Below are 26978 nucleotides of genomic sequence, written 5' to 3'. Positions count from 1 at the left end.
AGACTGATTGGATGGTGTTCTGACCTGTGGACTGTGCAGGTCGGTGGTGAGCATGATGATGGAGTAGGCCAAGACGTAGGCCGTGTCAGCACTGGCAAACTCTGTCTGTCTGCAGGGGCAAGAGGTTAGGGGCAGTTGAGGTAACAAGGTGGTGCATCAGTAAACCACTGGACATTGCCTAATGAATATTCAATGAGGCTACATCCACACAGTCTCTATAATTGAGGATGTTTTCTATGACATGTTTCCAGAGCGTGTATGCAAACTCAACACCTCCCCCTGCAGGTAGCAAACAGCCACTGACATATCTGCACTTACCCCTGGTTACACTCCAGATATCGGGCAGCAAACTTCTCCATGAGCCTGTCAATTTTCTGGGCCTCTCCGGGGAGCCGGAAGCCCTCCAGGAAAGCTCTCAGAGCAGAGACAAAGTCCCGGCCACAGAAGTCCAGCTGGTCCACATAGCTGTACATCACCTCCTTGTTGAAACGCACGTTCTCCCCCAGGTACTCCCCCACTTGGGTCTAGAGAGAGCAAAAATGAGCAAATGATGAAGAGCTGTGTCAGAGACAGGAAACTCTTTCAAACCTTTTTATTTATTTATTTTATATAAATATAACCACGTAGGTACAACAAATTCTGATTTACAATGACAACCTGGTATTTACGATGACGATCTGGCATCTACAATGACAACCTATTCTCGTACAACCTCGAGTCCGAACACATCACAATAACTTCCTGTTGTTGCATACTCTAGAGAGAGGCAACCAAATCAAAGTCCTTCATGTTTGTACAGTGACACAAGGTTGTGATGAGGTGCTCACCGTGTCCAGGCGCTCCTCTTGGTGCAGAAACTGGGCGATGTCCTCTGCTGTGTTTCCCAGCATGCCTTGGTCTTGTAAGAACTGGACACCTCGCTTGGGCTTTTTGTTGAAACTTGAGAGATGGAGACAAATAATCTATGGCTACTACAGATATACGGTATCACAAGATAGGCAGTGTTAATTTTGGCAGCCATTTTAGATTTAGTTTGAGTCTTGACTAAAATACCTTTTAGTCTTAGTCACATCATCCTTCTCAGTTTTAGTTATTATCAGTCAACTAAAACTCTGGACAATTTTAGTCTTGTTTTAGTCAGTCATTTTAGTCACATTAGTCAGTGTATTTTTTCCCATGAAATAATTAATATTTAACTTGCATCATGTGCACATTAAGATAGCCTGGTCCAACTAGGCCTACTATCCTGTCATATAGCTGGCACATTGCTATTGTGGCAGATTGTAACCAATGCCAGCCATGATTTACCATATAGGCTACAAAGCCTTTGCTAAAGATTAAACAATTTAGGCATACAGCGCTTTTTCCCCCAATCCTAACCCTGCGATGAGGGTAAATAACAGTGATTCCTTTAAAAAGAGGAGAATATAAGCTTTCCAACAATGCCAGAATTATTCATGTTCATTATTCATTATCAACTTCTAAAGAGAGTGAGTGACTGAAGTGATCTCCTGGGAGCTGTGTGGGAGAGCCAGGCAGATCAGCTCAATAAGACTGAGCAACTTAAAGACGTTCATTCTGCCAATAAGAGGATTGCATTAAATATTCTGCAAAGGAATGCCTGCTTTTAATTGGACAAAACAGATGGAAAAGTAGCTTCATGTCAAATTGAATGTCCATTAGTCTCACATGGAATTCTCATCTCGTCACATTTTTGTCAACAAAACTGAAAACTCCTTTGGTGAAAGTTATCGTTGTTTTCATGGCATCTCGTCTCGTTATCGTCATTAGCTTTTATCAGGAAAAACAATAGGTAGTTGACAAATATTTTTCGTCAGTTATTGTTGACGAAATCAACACTGCGAGAGACACAATCTCCCAGACTGACATATAGACAGAGTCAAATAAAAGACAGTTAGAGGGAAGGACAAAGAGAGTGAGACTCACAGCTCAATGCCGTGCTCAATGACATCCTTCTGCTGTTTGATGACCTCATACTGTTCTGGGTGGTCAGGCTGGGAGGACTGGACACTAGATGACATGGTGGAGTCCAGAGAACTGACGCTGTCTCTACGAGACGCCAGGTGGTCAGGAAGCTTCAGCTCCGGACCCTCACCCTCTGACGGACGCTCCTGGCCTGGGTCACACACAGACACACAGCAGGGTCAAGATACACACAAGCCTTCTGTTTAGGCTGAGAGGTGCAGCTAGACACCTGGGTTTCCGTTAGCCGTTAATTGCCGGCCAAATTGTCCAGGGATGCATATAATACATTCCGATTTCGCACTTCAGCACCATTGTCTCACTCTTTGCGCAATGCCTTACGTGCATGCTCCTGCTGAGAGAGAGAGAGAGAGAGAGAGAGAGAGAGAGAGAGAGAGAGAGAGAGAGAGAGAGAGAGAGAGAGAGAGAGAGAGAGAGAGAGAGAGAGAGAGAGAGAGAGAGAGAGAGAGAGAGAGAGAGAGAGAGGAAAAAGAGAGAGAGAGGAGAGAGAGAGAGAGAGAGAGAAGAGAGAGAGAGAGAGAGAGAGAGAGAGAGGGGGGGGGGAGAGAGAGAGAGAGAGAGAGAGAGAGAGAGAGAGAGAGAGAGAGAGAGAGAGAGAGAGAGAAGAGAGAGAGAGAGAGAGAGAGAGAGAGAGAGAGAGAGAGAGAGAGAGAGAGAGAGAGAGAGAGAGAGAGAGAGAGAGAAAGGAGCCTTGGGTACTGTTGATTTTGAAGATGGAGGCCTTTTTCATTGAAGTAAAATGAAAGTTAGAGAGTATGCCTATAGTGAAAAGCCGACAAGGGGAATGTCCTCCGTACGGACAACTTTTAATATTGTAGTGGACAAATATGAGAAGAACATCGGTGCGGCCAAATGCAGGCCACTGTGCAAGTCGCAATTCAGGTAGGATGCATTTTTGTTCCATATTTATTTTATTTTATCATTATTGTATATCATTGTTATTATTGTAGGCCCATTTATTAATCTAAACCAGTTCTTTAAATATGCAAAACGTGTTTGTTTTTTTCATTCTGTTGATATATTTTCGTTGGCTAAATTATGTTTGAACTGTCTAATTGTGTGCTCTGTACTTAGGTTATATGTAGGCCTGTGTTAAAATAAATATCATTAGCCTATTGCAGTAATTTGTTGGGTACGGTAGGCACTAGCCTTTCTTGGTAATTTCTGCAATATAGCCTGTTTGAAAGTGTTTTGTTTCATTCTGTTGAGCCATTTTCTTTGGCCAAATTAAGTTCCTACTGTAATGTTGCGTTTGCCGCAATATAATATCCTGCTTGCATTTTCCCTATAAACAATGGCTTGACTTACATCTGATATTACCCTAATAAAGTTTAGAAACATTTGTGAAGGTTTGGTGTGGTGTGGCTATTAGCCTATTATACTACAGTTGAACTTGAGGTGAGGTTGAATGTTTTAGGCCTACCAGAGTTACTCCTATAATCTAACAATATAATGCTTATCTTTATAGCCTACACATGCAATTCCCTGATGCATTCAGTGCTCAAATCTCTGACAGCTGAACCGTGAGGTGGACAATTGTTTTAGTAAAGTAAAAACCAATAAAAACGATAGGCTATAAAGTTTTGCATATGCTACACATCGAAACACAAGGAAGTGTTTTTGTAATTTGTAAAAGGCTGTTTAAGGACACAAAGGCTGTTGAGGACATGTAAATGTGGCTCATTTGGTCAATATCCCTCATTTATTGATGGCCCGAATGGGTTACACACCCAATACACATTTCCCAAATGTCAGATAAATGTAAATCTTCTCAGTCCTAACGGAAACCCTGCTACCCACACAGACACAGCTAGACACACAGCTAGACACACACTGCTCATTCCACTCACCGAGGTTGGCCTGCAGGTTGGGGTTGACATACATGTCTCTGCTCCACTCCACCATGCATTTCAGAATGGACACCAGACACTCCAGACCCTTCTTACGCAGACTCAGCTCCTGCAATTTGTCTCAGGTTAACCAGTCTGTCACATACTTCACAGAGCTCAAAAATATTTTCTACCCTAGAGAAACAGCTAAACGACAGACAAAATCCAAGCATGATGTCAACATATTTGGTAGAACTACTGAGAGGTCAGTGTGAGGTCACCTGTAGAGGGGTCATCCCCAGCTCCTGGCCACTCCTCCCCATGGCAATCTTAGATAGATCGTTAACCAGCCGCTCAAAGATGTTGGCAGCGTTCAGGTCACAGTCGTAGTTTACATAGATATCCACCACACACTGAGCATCTGGGGGTGAAGGGTTTGAAGATAAAAATGAGACAGGTCTCGGGGTTTAGTGGTATATGTACATAAACAGCAATGCGCACTAAATGTGTCCATAAGGCTTGTGTGTTTTTACCTGCACATATACGTGTGAGGGTCTGAATGACCATCCACTTGTGTTCAAAGGAGCTAGATGATGTTTCCAGGATGGTCAGGAAAATCTCCCTGAAAAACACCTGAGAGAGGTAGAGAGAGGGTGGGAGTGAGGGAATGAAAAGTGGTAAGTAGTTGCATCATTTATTTATATTTTCCATTCCATGTTGCCTATTATGAATTGAGTAAAAGGACTCAAAATCACAGATGAAATCGACGAATCCTGTATCCCGTACCTCGATCTGCATCTTGAGGTGGACTTTAAAGTGGGAGAGCAGGGTGAGGAAGATGGCGAGGGAGAGCTCGAACACCTCGGGCACAGAGGACACCCCGTTCTTGGAGAGGGCCACACACAGGTACTGCTTGATGGCGTTGACAAACATCTCGTGGGTGCGGAAGACGGGCCCTGCCCCCTGCAGCACAGACAGCAGTAGCTGCAGGGACACCACTTTGGAGCGCAACTCATGAGACCTGAGGAGAGGGGGAGAGAGAAAAGGGGAGAGAGGAGTAAGACGGGGAGAGGAGAGAGACAGGAAAAGGCAATGAAGAGGGGAAAGAAGGAGAGTTGGAGAAAGGAGAGACGACAAGGACATGGGAAAGAGCCAAAGAAAGGGAGATGTTGAATAAATATTCAACAGTTTAGTATATGAATGTCTTGTACAGCACGTCACTGTCTAATACGTTTGGATGCAGTGATCAGGCTCAGCTTTCATTTGCTTATTCAGACTCCCAGCTTTAGGGTTTTAGATTACAGCAACTGAAGAAGCCCAGTCCAGAATGTAAAACCTCCAGCAAACCTCAGTATACTGATCTTCAAAACGCTCTATATATCAAGCAGCAGCTATTTACAGTGCCTTCAGAAAGTATTCACACCCCTTGACTTTTTCCACATTTTGTTGTTACAGCCTGAATATAACATTTATTAAATGGCCTACACACAATACCCCATAATGTCAAAGTGAAATTATGTTTTTGTAAATGTTTACAAATTAATAAAAAATGAAAAGCTGAAATGTCTTGAGTCAATAAGTATTTAACCCCTTTGTTATGTCAAGGCTAAATAAGTTCAGGAGTAAAAATGTACTTAACAAGTCACATAATACGTTGCATGGACTCACCGTGTGCAATAATAGTGTTTTAAATGTTTTTTTTTATGACTACCTCATCTCTATACCCCACACATACAATGATCTGTAAGGTCCCTCAGTCGAGCAGTACATTTCAAACACAGATTCAACCACAAAGGACATCTATTGGTAGATGGGTAAAAATAACAAAAGCAGACATATCTCTTTGTGCATGGTGAAGTTATTAATTACACTTTGGATGGTGTATCAATACACTCAGTCACTACAAAGACACAGGCGTCCTTCCTAACTCAGTTGCCGGAGAGGAAGGAAACCGCTCAGGGATTTAATCATGAGGCCAATAGTGACTTCAAAACAGTTACAGAGCTTAATGGCTGTGATAGGAGAAAACAGAGGATGGATCAACAACATTGTAGTTACTCCACAATACTAACCTAAATGATAGAGTGAAAAGAAGGAAGCCTGTACAGAATACAAATATTTCAAAACATGCATTATGTTTGCAACAAGGCACTAAATTAAAACTGCAAAAAAAATTGGCTATGGAGGTTTTTGGGGGATAAAAATAAACATAATAGAGCTAAGCACAGGCAACATCCTAGAGGAAAACCTGGTTCAGTCTGCTTTCCACCAGACACCGGGAGACAAATTCACCTTTCAGCAGGGTTGACATACTTATCTAATCAAGACATAACAAATGTTCTATTTTTTCTTCCACTTTGACATGAGTATTGTGTCGATCATTGACAAAAAATGACAATTAAATTCATTTGAATCCTACTTTATAACAAAATGTTGAAAAAGTAAAGGGGTGTGAATACTTTCTGAAGGCACTGTATATAGTATTGTGAAGAGAAAGCCAGGAGAAACTTGGACTTGGATTAGGTGATGAGACCAAGGGAGCAGTAGTGTGTGTGAACAGAGGAGAAACTAGGGCTGAAGGACTAGTGGATCATGTCTCACTTTGGGTCAGGGGGTCCGTCCGCCAGGGGCTTCATGGAGAGCTTGCAGAGGGAGCGGAAGACTAGGAAGGCATCTTTCTGCAGGATGTGGGAGAAACGAGCAGCGTTCTGGCCACCCTGCATAGACTCTGCATCCTAAAGACAGAGAGTAAATAACTTTAACAGAACAGCTTAAACTATACTACGCAATTGTCAATATGTAACTAAATGACCATAACTATGTATAATGCATAGGGGCAAAAATAATCAGGAATCACTGTTTTCTCCCATAGAACCTTTGATGTGACGCACCCTCATTCCACGGATAAGAGCTAACTCACCAGGATGTCTGTAGAGGACACTGAACCACGGTCATCCATAATGCCGTTCATCTGGTTCGTATCTGTCCTGGGTCTAGGGGGCGCCACCTCCGCCTGCTCAGGCTCAGGGGGATGATCCCCTTCTGTGTGGAGAGGTGGAACAGACCAGTCTGATACAGGTGTGTAAATGATAGCCAAGACCTGATTAACAAACTCTGTCCAATCACTCCACCTATGGTTCCAACCAATGACTAACCTGGTGCGGTCTGGGGCTGTGGCTCTGGTTCAGGTGCTGGAGCCACTTCCTCCACCACCTCACTCGTTGGTTGCTCTGTTTGCTTTGAATCGACTTCTGATTTCTCCTCCTCTCCTACTCCTGATCTCTCCCCCTGCCCTACTTCTGATATCTCTCCATGCCGCACCTCGGAACGTTCCCCCTGCCCCACTTCATCCCCTTCTTCTATTGGCTGTTTTACTGTTGGTGGTGTCTCTGGCACTGGATCTTCAAAAACTTTTGATAAGAAAAGAAGATGTGTCAAATGAATGAGGATGATGTAGGCTTCAGAAATGTCATGCAATAGAAGCATATGATCTACGCTAAGTATAAATATACTCAAAGCCAATACCTGGAGGTGGTGTCTCCTCCCTCTTCTCCTCTGTAGCAACCACATCCTCCTCAGTCTTGCACTCCTCTGGTTGGCCATTGATGGAGGGTGTGTCTGGGGCCAGGGGCGTGGTATTGAGGTCTGGGGTGCTGGCCGCAGGAGAGGGGGTCCCACTGAAGTCTAGGGTGTGGTCTGACCGGGGGGAACCGGACATCCGCCCAGGGGAAGTGGAAGGGTTCTGATGGGGCAAACACAGTCTATCCTTCTCCTGCTCGTGAGACACCAGAGCCTGTATAGATGCAGGGAAATGGACAGACCGGTCATGATCAATAAAACTTGTCAGACCACCAAACAGCATGTTAATAACAGCAAATTAACAAGTCAACCAGTCGGCTCATAAGACTAGGAGACAGACGGTTACACACTGACAAATACACTTATGGAGAAATGATTGAGACACAAAGAGGATATCCATTTCCAGTCTAGATTCAATCAATATTATTTTCCATCTCCATTACACAATCAGCTTGCTTTAAGAGGATACAGACCAGGGTCTATGACGGAGCCGAGTGCTTTGTGTAGATTACTGTATATATGACCAAGTAAATATGAGACTGAACTGGGCTGGTCTGGACAGTATACTGACCGCCTGTGTCTCCATGCGGGTGAAGATGACATTGAGCATCTGTGTGAGCGTGGCCTTGGCGGTGGTCTGATTGATGAGGTTGCGGCTAGCCAGGTAGATGTTGTAACAGGTACGCACAGTCAGTAGTACAGTCCCCTCATGGATCTCAATGTGAGGGGAGGTCACTGCAGTCAGGAGAGCCTGGAGAACAGAGTCAGGACAGTCAGGGGAAATAGAAGAAAATCATGTCTTTCACTACCTTTGTGAATTATAGATGTTCAAATACGGTAGGAAGGCTGGTCAGTCCAATAAAACCTATTATCAACAGTGATAATACTGGTGGCTTGTATGAACAAGACAGACTTTGGACCCTCAACTTTGGAGTTGCACTATGTGAAACTTAAATGAGCTCTGGTTATGCATCACACCTGCTGTACAGCCATAAAAGACTGATTTGCCAGCGGATATACCTGTAGTATCACAGTGGGGAATGGGAGGTGGGAAATAATGGGCAGCAATTTGTCCTGAGAGGCAACTAGGCTAAATATAGTACATCGGTATAAATATGTAGCTATAAATAAAGGAGAGGTTTAAGATTAATGGAGTCCCTGACAGACTCACCTTAATGATTTGCAGCTGCACCCCCTCGTCTGTCTGTGGGCCCTGGAAGCAGTTACAGATGGTCTCCACCAGCCGGTCGATGAGCCTCTTCCCTGGAGCACTACTGTCAGGGGCGTTCCCTGTGATGTGGCCATAGGCAATGAGCTTCTGCAATAGGGGAAAAGGAGAGACGAGAGATTGCGGAGAATGTATGCATCTGTGGCATTTAGGAACATAACTCTGAGGAGTTGCACAACAGGTGTAACAACATTTTAACTCCACCTAGTGGCATTTACAAGTAGGGACTTACAATTACCTTCCACCCACAATTGAGTCCTGGCTCCCTCCCACAATTACAAATGTGTGTGTGTGTAATTTAATGTGTACAATTGCGTACCTGTAGGGCTGGGAATTGCCAAAGACCTCACGATACAATATTATCACGATACTTAGGCGCCGATACGATAGAGTGGGGAGAACAAGTATTTGATACAAAGCATGTAGAGGTCTGTAATTTTTATCATAGGTACACTTCAACTGTGAGAGACGGAATCGAAAACAAAAATCCAGAAAATCACATTGTATGATTTTTAAGTAATTAATTTGCATTTTATTGCATGACATAAGTATTTGATCACCTACCAACCAGTAAGAATTCCAGCTCTCACAGACCTGTTCGTTTTTCTTTAAGAAGCCCTCCTGTTCTCCACTCATTACCTGTATTAACTGCACCTGTTTGAACTCGTTACCTGTATAAAAGACACCTGTCCACACACTCAATCAAACAGACTCCAACCTCTCCACAATGGCCAAGACCAGAGAGCTGTGTAAGGACATCAGGGATAAAATTGTAGACCTGCACAAGGCTGGGATGGGCTACAGGACAATAGGCAAGCAGCTTGGTGAGAAGGCAACAACTGTTGGCGCAATTATTAGAAAATTGAAGAAGTTCAAGATGACGGTCAATCACTCTCGGTCTGGGGCTCCATGCAAGATCACACCTCGTGGGGCATCAATGATCATGAGGAAGGTGAGGGATCAGCCCAGAACTACATGGCAGGACCTGGTCAATGACCTGAAGAGAGCTGGGACCACAGTCTCAAAGAAAACCATTAGTAACACACTACGCCGTCATGGATTAAAATCCTGCAGCGCACGCAAGGTCCCCCTGCTCAAGCCAGCGCATGTCCAGGCCCGTCTGAAGTTTGCCAATGACCATCTGGATGATCCAGAGGAGGAATGGGAGAAGGTCATGTGGTCTGATGAGACAAAAATAGAGCTTTTTGGTCTAAACTCCACTCGCCGTGTTTGGAGGAAGAAGAAGGATGAGTACAACCCCAAGAACACCATCCCAACCGTGAAGCATGGAGGTGGAAACATCATTCTTTGGGGATGCTTTTCTGCAAAGGGGACAGGTCGACTGCACCGTATTGAGGGGAGGATGGATGGGGCCATGTATCGCGAGATCTTGGCCAACAACCTCCTTCCCTCAGTAAGAACATTGAAGATGGGTCGTGGCTGGGTCTTCCAGCATGACAACGAACCGAAACACACAGCCAGGGCAACTAAGGAGTGGCTCCGTAAGAAGCATCTCAAGGTCCTGGAGTGGCCTAGCCAGTCTCCAGACCTGAACACAATAGAAAATCTTTGGAGGGAGCTGAAAGTCCGTATTGCCCAGCGACAGCCCCGAAACCTGGAAGGATCTGGAGAAGGTCTGTATGGAGGAGTGGGCCAAAATCCCTGCTGCAGTGTGTGCAAACCTGGTCAAGACCTACAGGAAACGTATGATCTCTGTAATTGCAAACAAAGGTTTCTGTACCAAATATTAAGTTCTGCTTTTCTGATGTATCAAATACTTATGTCATGCAATAAAATGCAAATGAATTACTTAAAAATCATACAATGTGATTTTCTGGATTTTTGTTTTAGATTCCGTCTCTCACAGTTGAAGTGTACCTATGATAAAAATTACAGACCTCTACATGCTTTGTAAGTAGGAAAACCTGCAAAATCGGCAGTGTATCAAATACTTGTTCTCCCCACTGTATGTATTGCGATTCGATACTGTAGTTTTATTGCGATTCCATGTTACAAACATATTGCTCACCATATGTCTGCTGCAGAGGGACAAGCGAGAGCCATGAGAAAATGAGTTTTGATCAGTCATTGAAATAAAAGTGCTGAAAACAAAATGGCTCCCGATTTAAAAAAGATGGAGAACAAACTATGAAGGAAAAATACTGGAGTTTTGGTGCAGGTAGAGCCAACTAGCGCAAAAATAATATTGTAACATTGTCAAAACGATACAATACGATATACATTGCCTTCAGAAAGTATTCAGACCCCTTGAATTTTAACATTTTGTTACGTTACAGCCTTACTCTAAAATTTATTTTTTTTTTTTATCCTCAGCAATTTTCACACAATACCTCATAATGACAAAGCGAAAACAGGTTTTTATAAAATGTTTGCAAATGCATTAAAAATAAATAACTGACATACCAAATATACCATATTTACATAAGTATTCCGACCCTTTACTATGAGACTAGAAATTGTGCTCAGGTGCATGCTGCTTCAATTGATCATCCCTGAGATATTTCTACAACTTGATTGGAGTCCACCTGTGGTAAATTAAATTGATTGGACATGATTTGGAAAGGCACACACCTGTCTATATAAGGTCCCACAGTTGACAGTGCATGTCAGAGCAAAAACCAAGCCATGAGGTCGAAGGAATTGTCCGTAGAGCTCAGAGACAGGATTGTGTCGAGGTACAGATCTGGGGAAGGGTACCAAAACATTTCTGTAGCATTGAAGGTCTCCAAGAATACAGTGGCCTCCATCATTCTTAAATGGAAGAAGTTTGGAACCACCAAGACTCTTCCTAGAGCTGGCCGCCCGGCAAACTGAGCAATCGGGGGAGAAGGGCCTTGGTCAGGGAGGTGACCAAGAACCCGATGGTCACTCTGACAGAGCTCCAGAGTTCTTCTGTGGAGATGGGAGAACCTTCCAGAAGGACAACCATCTCTGCAGCACTCCACCAATCAGGCCTTTATGGTAGAGTGGCTAGACGGAAGCCACTCCTCAGTAAAAGGCACATGACAGCGCGCTTGGAGTTCGCCAAAAGGCACCTAAAGACTCTCAGACCATGAGAAACAAGATTATCTGGTCTGATGAAACCAAGATTGAACTCTTTGGCCTGAATGCCAAGCGTCACATCTGGAGGAAACCTGGCACCATCCCTACGGTGAAGCATGGTGGTGGCAGCATCATGCTGTGGGGATGTTTTTCAGCAGCAGGGACTGGGAGACTAGTCAGGATCGAGGCAAAGATGACCGGAGCAAAGTACAGAGAGATCCTTGATGAAAACCTGCTCCAGAGCGCTCAGGACCTCAGACTGGGGCGACAGTTCACCTTCCAACAGGACAACGACCCTAATCACACAGCCAAGACAATGCAGGAGTGTCTGAATGTCCTTGAGAGGCCCAGCCAGAGCCCGGACTTGAACCCGATCTAACATCTCTGGAGAGCCCTGAAAATAGATGTGAAGCGACGCTCCCCATCCAACCTGAGAGCTTGAGAGGATCTGCAGAGAAGAATGGGAGAAACTCCCCAAATACAGGTGTGCCAAGCTTGTAGCGTCATACCAAAGAAGACTCGAGGCTGTAATCAATGCAAAGGTGCTTCAACAAAGTACTGAGTACCTAACAAACATTTCTGAAAACCAGTTTTTGCTTTGTCATTATGGGGTATTGTGTGTACAGTCATGGTCAAAAGTTGAGAGAATGACACAAGTATTGGTCTTCACAAAGTTTGCTGCTGCAGTGTTTTTAGATATTTTTGTCAGATGTTACTATGGTATACTGAAGTATAATTACAAGCATTCCATAAGTGTCAAAGGCTTTTATTGACAATTACATTAAGTTTATGCAAAGAGTCAATATTTGCAGTGTTGACCCTTCTTTTTCAAGACCTCTGCAATCCGCCCTGGCATACTGTCAATTAACTTCTGGGCCACATCTTTACTGATGGCAGCCCATTCTTGCATAATCAATGCTTGGAGTTTGTCAGAATTTGTGGGGTTTTGTTTGTCCACCCGCCTCTTGAGGATTGACCACAAGTTCTCAATGGGATTAAGGTCTGGGGAGTTTCCTGGCCATGGACCCAAAATTTCAATTTTTTGTTCCCGAGCCACTTAGTTATCACTTTTGCCTTATGGCAAGGTGCTCCATCATGCTGGAAAAGGCATTGTTCGACACCAAACTGTTCTTGGATGGTTGGGAGAAGTTGCTCTCGGAGGATGTGTTGGTACCATTCTTTATTCATGGCTGTGTTCTTAGGCAAAATTGTGAGTGAGCCCACTCCCTTGGCTGAGAAGCAACCCCACACATGAATGGTCTCAGGATGCTTTACTGTTGGCATGACACAGGACTGATGGTAGCGCTCACCTTGTCTTCTCCGGACAAGCTTTTTTCCGGATGCCCCAAACAATTGGAAAGGGGATTCATCAGAGAAAATGACTTTACCCCAGTCCTCAGCAGTCCAATCCCTGTACCTTTTGCAGAATATCAGTCTGTCCCCGATGTTTTTCCTGGAGAGAAGTGGCTTCCTCGCTGCCCTTCTTGACACCAGGCCATCCTCCAAAGGTCTTTGCCTCACTGTGCGTGCAGATGCACTCACACCTGCCTGCTGCCATTCCTGAGCAAGCTCTGCACTGGTGGTGCCCCGATCCCGCAGCTGAATCAACTTTAGGAGACGGTCCTGGCGCTTGCTGGACTTTCTTGGGCGCCCTGTAGCCTTCTTCACAACATTTGAACCTCTCTCCTTGAAGTTCTTGATGATCCGATAAATGGTTGATTTAGGTGCAATCTTACTAGCAGCAATATCCTTGCCTGTGAAGCCCTTTTTGTGCAAAGCAATGATGACGGCACGTGTTTCCTTGCAGGTAACCATGGATAACAGAGGAAGAACAATGATTTCAAGCACCACCCTCCTTTTAAAGCTTACAGTCTTATTTTAACTCAATCAGCATGACAGAGTGATCTCCAGCCTTGTCCTCGTCAACACTCTCACCTGTGTTAACGAGAGAATCACTGACATGATGTCAGCTGGTCCTTTTGTGGCAGGGCTGAAATGCAGTGGAAATGTTTTTGGGGGATTAAGTTCATTTTCATGGCAAAGAGGGACTTTGCAATTAATTGCAATTCATCTGATCACCCTTCATAACATTCTGGAGTATATGCAAATTGCCATCATAAAAACTGAGGCAGCAGACTTTGTGAAAATTAATATTTGTGTCATTCTCAAAACTTTTGACCACGATGAGGGGAAAAACAATTTAATCAATTTTAGAATAAGGCTGTAACCTAACAAAATGTGGAAAAAGTAAAGGGACCTGAATACTTTACGAAGGCACTGTATCATCCCAAAATAATACCCTGATGTAGCGTTATCCATTTTTTCCCCCATCACTACATACCTGTAGGCAGTCCAATGAGGTGCTGACAATGCGTGGGGACTTAGATTGACAGGCAAGCTCAAAAGGTAGCACATATTTGTCAGCCTCAATGTAGTTTGCTCGGGGCGGAACCACTGTGCCATCTCTGTAGGCCAAAGGAAAAGGTAAATGACAACAGGAACTACAACCTTAAGATGAATGCACTGTAAGTCGCTCTGTTTAAGAGTGTCTGCTAAATGACTAAACTGTTAATGTAATACAGGCCTCAGGACATTACAAGCTTAATAACCACTAATAACAGTGGTGACTGCTTAATAGGTGCATCAAACCAATCACCTGCCCATGTGATCCAAATACAAAGAGGGAAAGGAACTTACTTTTGCTTCTCAAGCTCGATTTTAATTTCATCTGTGAAGACAAAAGGAACAAGATCAGTGATGTCTGAACATCTACCTTAAAAGGGGCAATCCGCTGTTAAAAAATAAAAGGGGACACCCCGCTTCAGTTTTAGTAAAATGCTGAGGGATGGCCCTGGAGAAAAGTAACCACTCAAATTCATAGACAGAGCTATGGGTGCAAGGACTGACCATCCAAGATACCAAAAGTATAGTTTAAGGCATGTTTTGAGGTTTTGGTTGTTTACATGTACAATATTTACAAACACTGGAGTAAACCAGGCTTATATTTTGGGTTCTGGTGGGGTACGACAGTTCATCTAAGCTCATGAGGCATTCATAATTAATATTCTTCAAGAATCAATGTGTATATATAGCATTAATTTAGGAGTAAAAAAATGGATGCAGAAATTGCAGATTGCCTCTTTAGACCAGAGGGGTATACTACAAAGCAGGATCAATGAGTTAGCCAGGGGCATTTTCATGTAAAAGGACCCATGAGCACCAACATGTGAAGTTTATAGGAGCATATAAAATTGTGTCAAATGAAAGCTAAGAAGCAATATTTTGGGCAAATTAAGGCATAGATAAATTTAACCATTTTCCATCCTAAAAATTTGGAATAAGAAAAGGCTTTGATTTCTGGTAAAAAAATATGGAAAAGGGGGTCTTTAAAAACATCTACTAGAAAAAGTCCTAAAAAAAGGTATTAGAAATGCATCAAAACAAAATAACGTTGAAGGCCCCTGCCAACTAATATCAACATTTATATTTACACTGAAAAAATATAAAACGCAACATGTAAAGTGTTGGTCCTATGTTTCATGAGCCGAAATAAAAGATCACAGAAATGTTCAATTTGCACAAAAAGCTTATTTCTCTCAAATGTTGTGCTCAAATTTGTTTACATCCCTGTTAGTGAGCATTTCTCCTTTGCCAAGACAATCCATCCACCTAACAGGTGTTGCATATCAAGAAGGTGATTAAACAGCATGATCATTACACAAGTGCACCTTGTGCTGGGGATAATAAAAGGCCACTCTACAATGTGCAGTTGTCACACAACACAATGCCACATATGTCTCAAGTTGAGGGAGCTTGCAACTGGCATGCTCACTGCAGAAATGTCCACCAGAGCCGTTGCCAGAGAATGTAATGTTCATTCCTCTACCATAAGCTGCATCCAACGTTGTTTTAGAGAATTTGGCAGTACATCAAACCGGCCTCACAACCGCAGACCATGTGTAACCACGCCAGCCCAGGACCTCTGAGACCAGCCACCCGGACAGCTGATGAAACTGTGGGTTTGCACAACCAAAGAATTTCTGCACAAACTGTCAGAAACCTTCTCAGAGAATCTCATCTGCGTGCTCGCCGTCCTCACCAGGGTCTTGACCTGACTGCAGTTTGGCGTTGTAACCGATTTCATTAGGAAAATGCTCACCTTCGATGGCCATGGTATGGGCAGGCATAAGCTACGGACAACGAACACAATTCCATGGCCTGCATACATAGCAGACATGTCACCCATTGAGCATGTTTGGGATGCTCTGGATCAACGTGTACGACAGCATGTTCCAGTTCCCGCCAATATCCAGCAACTTTGACAGCCATTGAAGAGGAGTGGGACAACATTTCACATGACACAATCAACAGCCTGATCAACTCTATGTGAATGAGATGTGTCGCGCTGCATGAGGCAAATGGTGGTCACACCAAGATACTGACTGGTTTTCTGATCCAAGACCCCTACCTTTTTTTTAAAGGTATCTGTTACCAACAGATGCATATCTGTATTCCCAGTCATGTGAAATCCATAGATTAGGGCCTAATGAATTGATTTCAATTGACTGATTTCCTTTTATGAACTGTAACTCACTCAAATCTTTGAAATTGTTGCATTTATATTTTTGTTCAGTGTAGTTTTGCTGAAATGTGCCTTCTATAAGTTTAGAAATATTGCCTAGTGCCTTGTTATTCCGTTACCAAAAACACACATCTTTAAGTTATTTTAAAATGTATCTCCCTTATGAAGAGGGAGGATTATGGAAGTTCACAGAAGTAACAAGGTAGACCTACTAATTAGTTAGTGTTTTTAGTGATAACAACTGTGTCTAAATTGTTAACAGAGTGACCTAGAAATCTGTAACAGAATGACAGAAATTGAATTGGCCACAAAAGGAAATTATAGTAGTCACAAACCACAGTTGCAGTAGTGCTCAGTATGGTAGAGCTGGGGTCCCAAAACTTTTTCCACCCGGGACCCCCTTCCAGCATTGGGGAGTATCCCGTGCGCCCCTCCCCGTCTAATTCTATGGGCAAAAGCACTGTTCATGACACAAACGGTTCACATCCCTCTTGTTGGTGGAGAGAATTTTGCAGGTTTAAAGCTTATTTCCTGCAATTCTACACATTTTGTCATGGGGTGCAAAGAACATCTTGCAGTTTTAAAGCTAATATTCTTGCTATTCTATACATTTTTCCATGTCTAACCTCCTGTCATCACTTCCTGTTGAATGCGGAACGAGGGAGAGCTCGGTTTGTTGTTTTGGAAAGTTTTGAAAGTCTATTGAAAAAGTTGTTACTAGCTAGCTACCTTTTGAGTTTGGATCCCGCAACGCGGTTGGCATCAGTTGCTGGGACCGCTACAATCTGTCCAGTGATCCTGCCGACCAAGGCCAGGTCTGAGGAGCTGCTTGGCGTAGCAGCTAGCCTAGATGCTAGCTAGCTGCCTATCAAGCTAGTGGGGTTGAGGGCTTGTATGCAGCCCGCGACGCGGTTAGCCATTGTGGCTGGGACCGGGCTTGTGTTGTTGTTGTTGTTTTCAATCTTCCATGCGACCTGCCCTGTCTGGAACTGCAATGAGTAACAGCATAACCTACATTGCTACCATGACAAAGACCAAAGCCGGTGGGGGTACCGTTGAGGACAGTGGTGTTTCTCTATCACAGGTGAAGGATATTTTAAATGAACAAAAATAGTTGTTACAACAACAAGAAAATAGCTTCAAGTGTTCAACTAATAAAGGAATGGACGACCTGACCAGAGAGGTCCAGGATCTGAAGAACAGGAAATAGTTCTCCGAGGGTCTGCTCGATGAGTTTAAACAGGAGAATGGCAAGATGACAGCAGTCATTGAGAGAGCACATCAGTTCTGTATGTGAATCCATGATAACAATGACGGAGAAATCAGATTATCTTGAGGGACAATAAAGGCGGAACATGGTTGTGGATGGAATTGCAGAATCTCCACGAGACCTGGATGGAGTCAAAGTGAGGACAAAGTGAGGTAAATTATCTCTGAGAAACTGAAAATGGACCACAGGAAGATTGAGGTGGAGTGCGCCCACAGGACTGGAAAACCCACCACCGGCCCAGGTGACACGCACAGGCCAATAGTGGTCAAGTTTGAGGTAGCTGTTATGGAAAGAGCCAAGAACTTGAGAGGAACGTATATCTTCCTCAACGAGGACTATCCTGAAGTTTTTTGGTTCAAACCGTCGTGTCTTTGTGAGACGCGGTGTGGGTGAATGGATGATCTCTGCATGTGCAGTTCCGACCATAAAGCATGGAGGAGTTGGTGTTATGGTGTGGGGGTGCTTTGCTGGCGACACTGTCTGTGATTTATTTAGAATTCAAGGAATTCAAACCAGCATGGCTACCACAGCATTCTGCAGCAAAACGCCATCCCATCTGGTTTGGGCTTAGTGGGACTATCTTTTGTTTTTCAACAGGACAATGGCCCATACACACCTCCAGGCTATGTAAGGGCTATTTGAGGCTATTTGACCAAGAAGGAGAGTGATGGGGTGCTGCATCAGATGACCTGGCCTCCACAATCCCCCAACCTCAACCCAATTGAGATGGTTTGGGATGAGTCGGGTGGCAGAGTGAAGGAAAAGCAGCCAACAAGTGCTCAGCATATGTGGGAACTCCTTCAAGACTGTTGGAAAAGCATTCCAGGTGAAGCTGGTTGAGAGAATGCCAAGAGTGTGCAAAGCTGTCATCAAGGCAAAGGGTGGCTATTTGAAGAATCTCAAATATAAAATATATTTTGATTTGCTTAACACTTTTGGTTACTACATGATTACATGTGTGTTATTTCATAGTTTGATTTCTTCACTATTATTCTACAATGTAAAATATGTTGAATGAGTAGGTGTGTCCAAACTTTTGACTGGTAGTGTATCAGGAAATACAACTTGTGCAATAGTCTAAATGTCACAATCTAGGATACATTACAGTTTGTTCATTTGCAGTTTACTGCACTATGGTGCCAGACAGTGTCTGTTGGAAGTGGAAACCACCCCCCCTAATTGCTCGATGGCATGTGTGTGCGTACACTCAAACTAGGGGGAACCACAGTCCATTGGCCACTCAGTTTGTGAAAAAAAGAGTGGCTAATATTTGTCAGAGGATAAGGATTCATTGTGGCATTCTCATTATAACATGTTATCAGACTAACAATGCTCATTATAACATAAAGAATTTGGGCAATGAAGTGTAGCGGTCTCAGCCAGGCAGGCAGGTTCTCCCACCACTACCCAAAACCAGGATGAACGCAACATCTGTTCCAACGAGAAGTATGCAATGAATAGACTAAAGCCTAAGTAAACTGTTTAGTGTACAGTGTGCCGAATATGATAGTCTATTAGTGGGCTGGGTAATGTAAATATGGAGAGATTAATTTAAAACGGAGCAAAGTCAACATTTACCCACCTAATTAATCTGGAGCTACTTCAGTATGGGGTTACCTGTCTGTGACAATGTGTCGACTGGAATCTAAGTGGTGAATAGGAAACCATTGCTTGTCTACCTGCCCTGAATCATAAATAATGTACAGTGCAGGATCGGGTCAAAGCGCAAACATGTTTGCCTCTTTTTTCCCCCCATCTCAAAATGAGTGAGGGAGAGACTGGAAAATAGGCTTAAAAGTTCCCGGAAGTATGCCATCACTGAACTGGAATTTCTGGTAGCTTAAAACATCTAGCTAGAAGTTATTCTAGGTTAGACCAATGATGGGTTTACACACATCATTCGGTTAGACCCTGCCCAAGAACCTCGTGTTTATTGGACAACAGCAACTATGCCGTTCTGAACTAGCAGTAATAATGACCATTCAACTACAGTAAAATAAACACGATCATTCATTTACAGTAAAATGTATACAGCTGCCATGTCTCCCAATCAGATAATCAAAGACATGGTTACAATTGAGCAGGATTGATCTCTCAAAAAACATCACAAAAGCAAGAATGTGTGGGTGTGTAAAACTATCCCCCCACTGCTCAGTGGAAAAGAATGGACGTCAAAGTATCCTTACTGAAGTAAATTGCCAGCTGCCTAAAGCTGACAGTGCTACGTACTGTACAATGATTGGTCCAATGGCTAGGTAGCAAGCTAACTAGTTAGCCAACTAGCTAGGTAGCTAGCTGTCAAAGTTGACAGGGATGATAATGCAATCTGAAGACATAGCATATGACTGACTATAAGATCCAAGTGTTCACATGCAGCCAGATATATGACAAGGCTCCACGATCATAAACCAGTTTTCAAAGAGGGGAAGCGTTGAACATTATGCTGCGTTGTGTTGGTAGCTAGCTAGCCACCAAACTAGCTAATCTAGCTGGCTACCAAGCTAGCTACCTTGACAGGAGGCCATTGAACGCCATAGCTAGCTCGCTAACAAACAACATTAACTAGTTATCACGGAAGGGTTAACTAGCTAAAACATTACATTGAATAAATAACAACCCTATGGATGCAACGTCAACCAATAAAAAAAATTCAACTCACGCACCAAGAGCCACTTGACATGCTTTACGCAGCTGGCTGTGCTGGCTCCGCTTCACCTCCTTATCCGAGAGGATCTTTTCAAGCGCTCTAGACAGAAACATGCTCTTGGTTTTTGTGCTTTCCGTCTGCTTCTGGTGTTGTTGTTGAGCAAGACGTTGTTGCTGTTGCATCTCTTGATATAACTGCTGCTCTCTCAGGCCGGCATCTCTGGCCTGACCCTGCGTAGATGCAGGCGAGAGAAATGCTAACGAACCCGGGCTATCGGTGTGTGTCTATCCACCGAGTTTGTTGGGACTGCTACCTCAGCACTGAGTCGCCATGTTGTTTACACGTCACGTCACGTGATTCTAAGCTGCTTTTATTTGACGCTTTATCCCCCTCCACTGGATCGAATGATGCCTTCAGTTTCCCACCAAAACCTTTACATGTCATGCTGGTAAAGGTTTTATACACATTTCTTACAGATATTTCGTTAGTAATAACCAGTTTAATTGATTTGGATTCTTCTGTAAGCAGCAGTGTGGGCCAAAAATATCTGGGGTTATTTAGCTAGGTTTATTTTTATGTCTTGTTTTATAGAAACATCATGCATACTATTTTACAATTTTATGAACCTTCTAATTTTGGGGGGTTGAATAACGCCCACTGAAATAAAAGTACTGCCTACTTTATCCACTAGGTGGTAATATATACAGAGAATCAGTCACAGTCACTCCCATCACAGATGAAATGGGAAAGGGGGTTTAGTCACCAGCATTTGCTACTATGTTTCAACTGGTCCCAATTCTGATACATGCCAAGTTATAAGATGGGAGCACTTGTATATGATATGATCCTGAGCATTTTCTGTTAATTTTGGTTCTTGAAAGATGATTCACATTATTTACGTGAGAATGCTATTCATTGACTTCAGCTCAGCGTTCAACACCATAGTGCCCTCAAAGCTCATCACTAAGCTAAGGACCCTGGGACTAAACACCTCCCTCTGCAACTGGATCCCGGACTTCCTGACGGGCCGCCCCTAGGTGGTAAGGGTAGGTAACAACACATCTGCCACGCTGATCCTCAACACAGGGGCCCCGCAGGGGTGCGTGCGCAGTCCCCTCCTGTACTCCCTGTTCACCCATGACTGCATGTCCAGGCACGACTAACACCATCATTAAGTTTGCCGACGACACAGCAGTGGTAGGCCTGATCACCGACAAGACAGCCTATAGGGAGGTGGTCAGAGACCTGGCCGTGTGGTGCCAGGACAACAACCTCTCCCTCAACGTGATCAAGACAATGGAGATGATTGTGGACTACAGGAAAAAAAAAAGAGGACTGAGCACGCCCCCATTCTCATCGACAGGGCTGTAGTGGAACAGGTTCAGAGCTTCAAGTTCCTTGGTGTCCACATCACCAACAAACTATCATGTGCCAAACACACCAAGACAGTCGTGAAGAGGGCACGACAAAGCCTATTCCCCCTCAGGAGACTGAAAAGATTTGGCATGGGTCCTCAGATCCTCAAAAGGTTCTACAGCTGCACCATCGAGAGCATCCTGACTGGTTGCATCACCGCCTGGTATGGCAACTGCTCGGCCTCCGACCGCAAGGCACAACAGAGGGTAGTGCGTACGGCCCAGTACATCACTGGGTCCAAGCTTCCTGCCATCCAGGACCTCTATACCAGGCGGTGTCAGAGGAAGGCCCTAAAAATTGTCAAAGACTCCAGCCACCCTAGTCATAGACTGTTCTCTCTGCTACCACACGGCAAGTGGTACCGGAGCGCCAAGTCTAGGTCCAAAAGGCTTCTTAACAGCTTCTACCCCCAAGCCATAAGACTCCTGAACAGCTAATCATGGCTACCCGGACTATTTGCATTGCCCCCCCTCTTTTACGCTGCTGCTACTCTGTTTATTATTTATGCATAGTCACTTTAACTCTACCCACATGTACATATTACCTCAATTACCTTGACTAACCGGTGCCCCCCGCACATTGACTCTGTACTGGTTTATCCCTGTATATAGCCTCCCTACTGTTATTTTATTTTACTGCTGCTCTTTAATTTAATTTTTTACTTATCTATTTTTTACTTAACACATTTTATTTCCTTAAAAACTGCATTGTTGGTTAAGGGCTTGTAAGTAAGCATTTCACTGTAATGTCTACACCTGTTGTATTCGGCGCATGTGCCAAATAAAATTTGATTAAAATGCTGGTTTTTGTAATGATAATGTAAAGAAACATAAAACGTATAGTCAATGATTGCTACATAGTTTATTTTTCCAGCTCATGGAATCAACAAATTATACATGTGCATCTATATTCATACATTTCTTTACTACTTTAAAACATTTTCATTAAATGTGATAAAAATGTACATCATATAGTATTGATAAGAAAATACTGAAAATGTTCAGTACAAATCTATACCTTAGGATTTATCTGGCAAGCAAAAATCCTTGCTCATTATCTTTAAAAAAGGAACTGACACAAACCAAAATAATTCCGAAGCCTGTTTAGTGTATTCTCTGACATACAGGGTCTCCCATGAATAAAGGAATTCACAGTATGGAAGAAAAAAAATAACTGTCATAGTGAGTTATAATCTAAACCCCTATAAACTGCTTGTACAGAAAAACTATTGAATCAAACTACTTTTAATAGGGCAAGAAGATGTACCTACCAGGAATAGATGAGATAATGAACTTCAACCATGAATTAACAGTGGATCAGCTACACAAATGAAATGAATACTTACTTAGCAATGAAAAGTAATATGCTGAAACATGATTAGAAAATAAATAGTTGTGGTTACAATCCCAATGTCCTGTGTGGTTAAAACAAAAATAAATTAACAGATTTCTAAAATTCATCCATTCAAAATGTCACTCGTCATGCTTTGAATGTTACAGAACTGTTTGGAATGAGACAAAGCAATCTCAACTCTTCAACACCCTGTGTACCATAACAGAGAATGGAATAGTACCTCACAGTGTCAATGAGTCAGTATGATAGGGAGGGGGAGTTCAGTTCACATACCCTGCTCTGAGCAGATGTTTGATCACAGAGATGCAGTGTTTATGATTCTCATCAGGTATTTCTGCAGGTAAGACAGACTGCAGTCCAGCTCAGGAGAGGGGTAGAGGGGGTTAGAGCGGGTGGTGGGGAGTAAGGCAACTGTTCCCAGTACATTTTGGTTCCCCTAGCAAAAGCCAAAATCAATATGATGGGGCACATCAATGCCCCATCTGCTCTCAGAGGAGTATGTTAGCTTCTATTACTGTTTACATGTTGAGTACAACTTTAGTGTTAATTCCCAATTATACTTCACAACAGCTCAATGGGAACTAATCACACAGATAATAAAACTACAATCTATTGGAATGAAGATTTTCTGCAGTAGTATCCTTATTAGTTTCATGTTAAGCATTTGTAGTTTGGTGCATAGCCGCGGGAAGTAGTTTGGGGGCGGGGGTGCTGTTATTTTTTTTCTTTGCTGGGGGGTGCTGCAGCAACTTCAGCACCCCTACTTGCTATGGTTTGGTGAGGAACTGTCTAGTGTTTTGGGGAAGTCTGTTGGATCTACACTACCGGCATTCTAATCACCTTGCTGGTGTTGACCTTCCTGAACAACCACAGGTACAGACATCAGGTGACAGACATGTGACCAGGAACAAGTGAGAACACACACTCCCTCACCTGATCCAAGTCACACACAATGCGTAGCGGTAGACAAACTCCACCTTACTCAAATACAAGGTGCAAACACAGAGACTGGGTCGGTATATGTGAGAGCATGTGCAAGTCAAAATAGTAACTTCTTCCTGCTGACTGGGTTCTTTAACATTAGTCCCATCCCTCTCTTGGGGCATTAGTGTCCTAGCTCTAAATTATGTAACATCAGAAGCACTGTGCAGTACTCTGAGTCACAGTCCAGTTATCAATGTGCAATATATATCAGTATTACATTCTTTGAAATAGGGAAAAATACTGTAAATGAAGTTAGGGCACTGCTCAAACATGAATGATTCAGGCCACATCGAAGTGAACTTAGAGATGGAAAACTGTAAGAAAGCCAACCCTAACTGTTACATGTACTTCCTCCCTTACAAAACATGGACAGATGAAAAAGAGAGAGAACATGAGGAATATACTGAGATGAGTGAAGAGTCATGGTCAGAGAAATCAGAGAATCACATGTACAATCACATTCTGTCACGCTTTATAGACAAAGTGGGGAAATAGCCCTTGTCATGAGGTCAACGATGGATCTTCCTCACCCACACAACGACAGCGACTTTCTGGATTATTGACCGATGACAGTAATGTAGAGATCTGGTCCTTAACCATGGGTCCTTATAATTTCCAATATGGTAAGTTGAGGTACACTTATTTTCCACTAAATAAAAAATCATACAGTAAATCATTTGATTGAAATAAAACAGAAAAGCCCCAGCATTAAACCTTCGAGATTTTCGAAAGTCCAGTTGCTTCGCATAATTGCTTCTAGTTTGTTTTTCGTGATTATCAACATTAAAAGCTTGGGGGGAAAACACAGGAATAGTGGTTAACCCTGTTCAGGTCCACACAAAGAGACCCATATTAGTTTTTTCTCCTCAGACTAAAATTAGAGTATTATTGCAGACCACTGCTCTTTGTTGGTTACTATGGTAACACGTAGGATGGAAGCCATTACTTTAGTTCCCACATGCTGTAATCACCTAGGGGAGGGGTTGTTTTCATTTGCAAAGTGACATGCCAAAAGCAGATTGTCAAAATGTGCTCAAGAGATAGTCTCCTCTATCTAACAAGCCAAGGTAGAATAGCTAGGGAGAGGTCAGAGCCTACAGATATGTGCATTCATTTGTTCACCTCGTTCATTAAATCAGTCCTTTCATACTGTTGACAAAATTGAAAAAACAACTGAGAATACCATCTCATTGCTGTCCTCAAGAGGAAGGATACAGAAACAGTCTCCCCCTTCCAAAATAGAAACAAGTGATTTTTGTGGTTTTGAATCAGGAGTTTCCCCTTCCACACAAACACCATGTGTAATTAATGTGTCTGTCTGTCTGTCACACAGTGTAGGGAGGGCTGTGTCGATACTATGGCACGCATGCGTGGGTCTTGGCATGGGTGTTCTTTGTGTATGCATGAGGGTATCTGAATGTATGTGCTTGAGTGTGTAAGACTATGTGTTTGCATATAAGAGAGAGAGTAAAAGTATGCATGTACAGTGAGGGAAAAAGTATTTGATCCTGTGCTGATTTTGTACGTTTGCCCACTGACAAAGAAATGATCAGTCTATCATTTTAATGGTAGGTTTATTTGAACAGTGAGAGACAGAATAACAACAACAAAAATCCAGAAAAACGCATGTCAAAAATATTATAAATTGATTTGCATTTTAATGAGGGAAATAAGTATTGACCCCCTCTCACTCAGAAAGATATCTGGCTCCCAGGTGTCTTTTATACAGGTAACGAGCTGAGATTAGGAGCACACTCTTAAAGGGAGTGCTCCTAATCTCAGCTTGTTACCTGTATAAAAAGACACCTGTCCACAGAAGCATTCAATCAATCAGATTCCAAACTCTCGACCATGGCCAAGACCAAAGAGCTCTCCAAGGATGTCAGGGACAAGATTGTAGACCTACACAAGGCTGGAATGGGCTACAAGACCATTGCCAAGCAGCTTGGTGAGAAGGTGACAATAGTTGGTGCGATTATTTGCAAATGGAAGAAACACAAAATAACTGTCAATCTCCCTCGGCCTGGGGCTCCATGCAAGATCTCACCTCGTGGAGTTGCAATGATCATGAGAACGGTGAGGAATCAGCCCAGAACTACACGGGAGGATCTTGTCAATGATCTCAAGGCAGCTGGGACCATAGTCACCAAGAAAAGAATTGGTAACACACTAGTCAGTGAAGGACTGAAATCTTGCAGCGCTTGCAAGGTCCCCCTGCTCAAGAAAGCACATACACATGCCCGTCTGAAGTTTGCCAATGAACATCTGAATGATTCAGAGCAGTGTGTGGTCAGATGAGACCAAAATCGAGCTCTTTGGCATCAACTCAACTCGTCGTTTTTGGAGGAGGAGGAATGCTGCCTATGACACCAAGAACACCATCCCCACCGTCAAACATGGAGGTGGAAACATTATGCTTTGGGAGTGTTTTCCTGCTAAGGGGACAGGACAACTTCACTGCATCAAAGGGACGATGGACGGGGCCATGTACCGTCAAATCTTGGGTGAGAACCTCCTTCCCTCAGCCAGGGCATTGAAAATGTTGTCGTGGATGGGTATTCCAGCATGACATGACCCAAAACACACGGCCAAGGCAACAAAGGAGTGGCTCAAGAAGAAGCACATTAAGGTCCTGGAGTGGCCTAGCCAGTCTCCAGACCTTAATCCCATAGAAAATCTGTGGAGGGAGCTGAAGGTTCGAGTTGCCAAACATCAGCCTCGAAACCTTAATGACTTGGAGAAGATCTGCAAAGAGGAGTGGGACAAAATCCCTCCTGAGATGTGTGCAAACCTGTTGGCCAACTACAAGAAACGTCTGACCTCTGTGATTGCCAACAAGGGTTTTGGCACCAAGTACTAAGTAATGTTTTGCAGAGGGGTCAAATACTTATTTCCCTCATTAAAATGCAAATCAATTTATAACATTTTTGACATGCGTTTTCTGGATTTTTTTGTTGTTATTCTGTCTCTCACTGTTCAAATAAACCTACCATTAAAATTATAGACTGATCATTTCTTTGTCA

The 26978-nt window shown here is 43.3% G+C and overlaps 1 protein-coding gene across 2 annotated transcripts in view; it reads right to left on the bottom strand.

Annotated features, from left to right (window-relative positions):
• The window catches only part of LOC121538324 (brefeldin A-inhibited guanine nucleotide-exchange protein 2), a 34600-nt gene extending 14065 nt beyond the window's left edge, over positions 1 to 20535 (bottom strand). For both annotated transcript variants that reach the window (XM_041846205.2, XM_041846206.2), the window contains exons 1-17: positions 20219 to 20535; positions 14401 to 14431; positions 14045 to 14168; positions 8584 to 8730; positions 7984 to 8163; positions 7359 to 7626; positions 6989 to 7243; positions 6754 to 6875; positions 6435 to 6568; positions 4620 to 4854; positions 4367 to 4466; positions 4115 to 4254; positions 3855 to 3963; positions 1948 to 2137; positions 828 to 939; positions 319 to 524; positions 25 to 109 (exon numbers count right to left, since the gene is read on the bottom strand). In XM_041846205.2, the coding sequence (XP_041702139.1) occupies positions 25 to 109; positions 319 to 524; positions 828 to 939; positions 1948 to 2137; positions 3855 to 3963; positions 4115 to 4254; positions 4367 to 4466; positions 4620 to 4854; positions 6435 to 6568; positions 6754 to 6875; positions 6989 to 7243; positions 7359 to 7626; positions 7984 to 8163; positions 8584 to 8730; positions 14045 to 14168; positions 14401 to 14431; positions 20219 to 20384 (2604 nt within the window). In that variant the 5' untranslated portion in view covers positions 20385 to 20535. The remainder of the gene's footprint in view (positions 1 to 24; positions 110 to 318; positions 525 to 827; positions 940 to 1947; positions 2138 to 3854; positions 3964 to 4114; positions 4255 to 4366; positions 4467 to 4619; positions 4855 to 6434; positions 6569 to 6753; positions 6876 to 6988; positions 7244 to 7358; positions 7627 to 7983; positions 8164 to 8583; positions 8731 to 14044; positions 14169 to 14400; positions 14432 to 20218) is intronic.
• Between the last annotated feature and the right edge of the window lie 6443 nt (positions 20536 to 26978).

Source organism: Coregonus clupeaformis, chromosome 24 (genome assembly GCF_020615455.1).
Source record: "Coregonus clupeaformis isolate EN_2021a chromosome 24, ASM2061545v1, whole genome shotgun sequence".
Classification (NCBI taxonomy): Eukaryota; Metazoa; Chordata; class Actinopteri; order Salmoniformes; family Salmonidae; genus Coregonus; species Coregonus clupeaformis.
The sequence above is the reverse complement of the archived record's forward strand: the minus strand, read 5'-3'. Positions and strand labels throughout refer to the sequence as shown.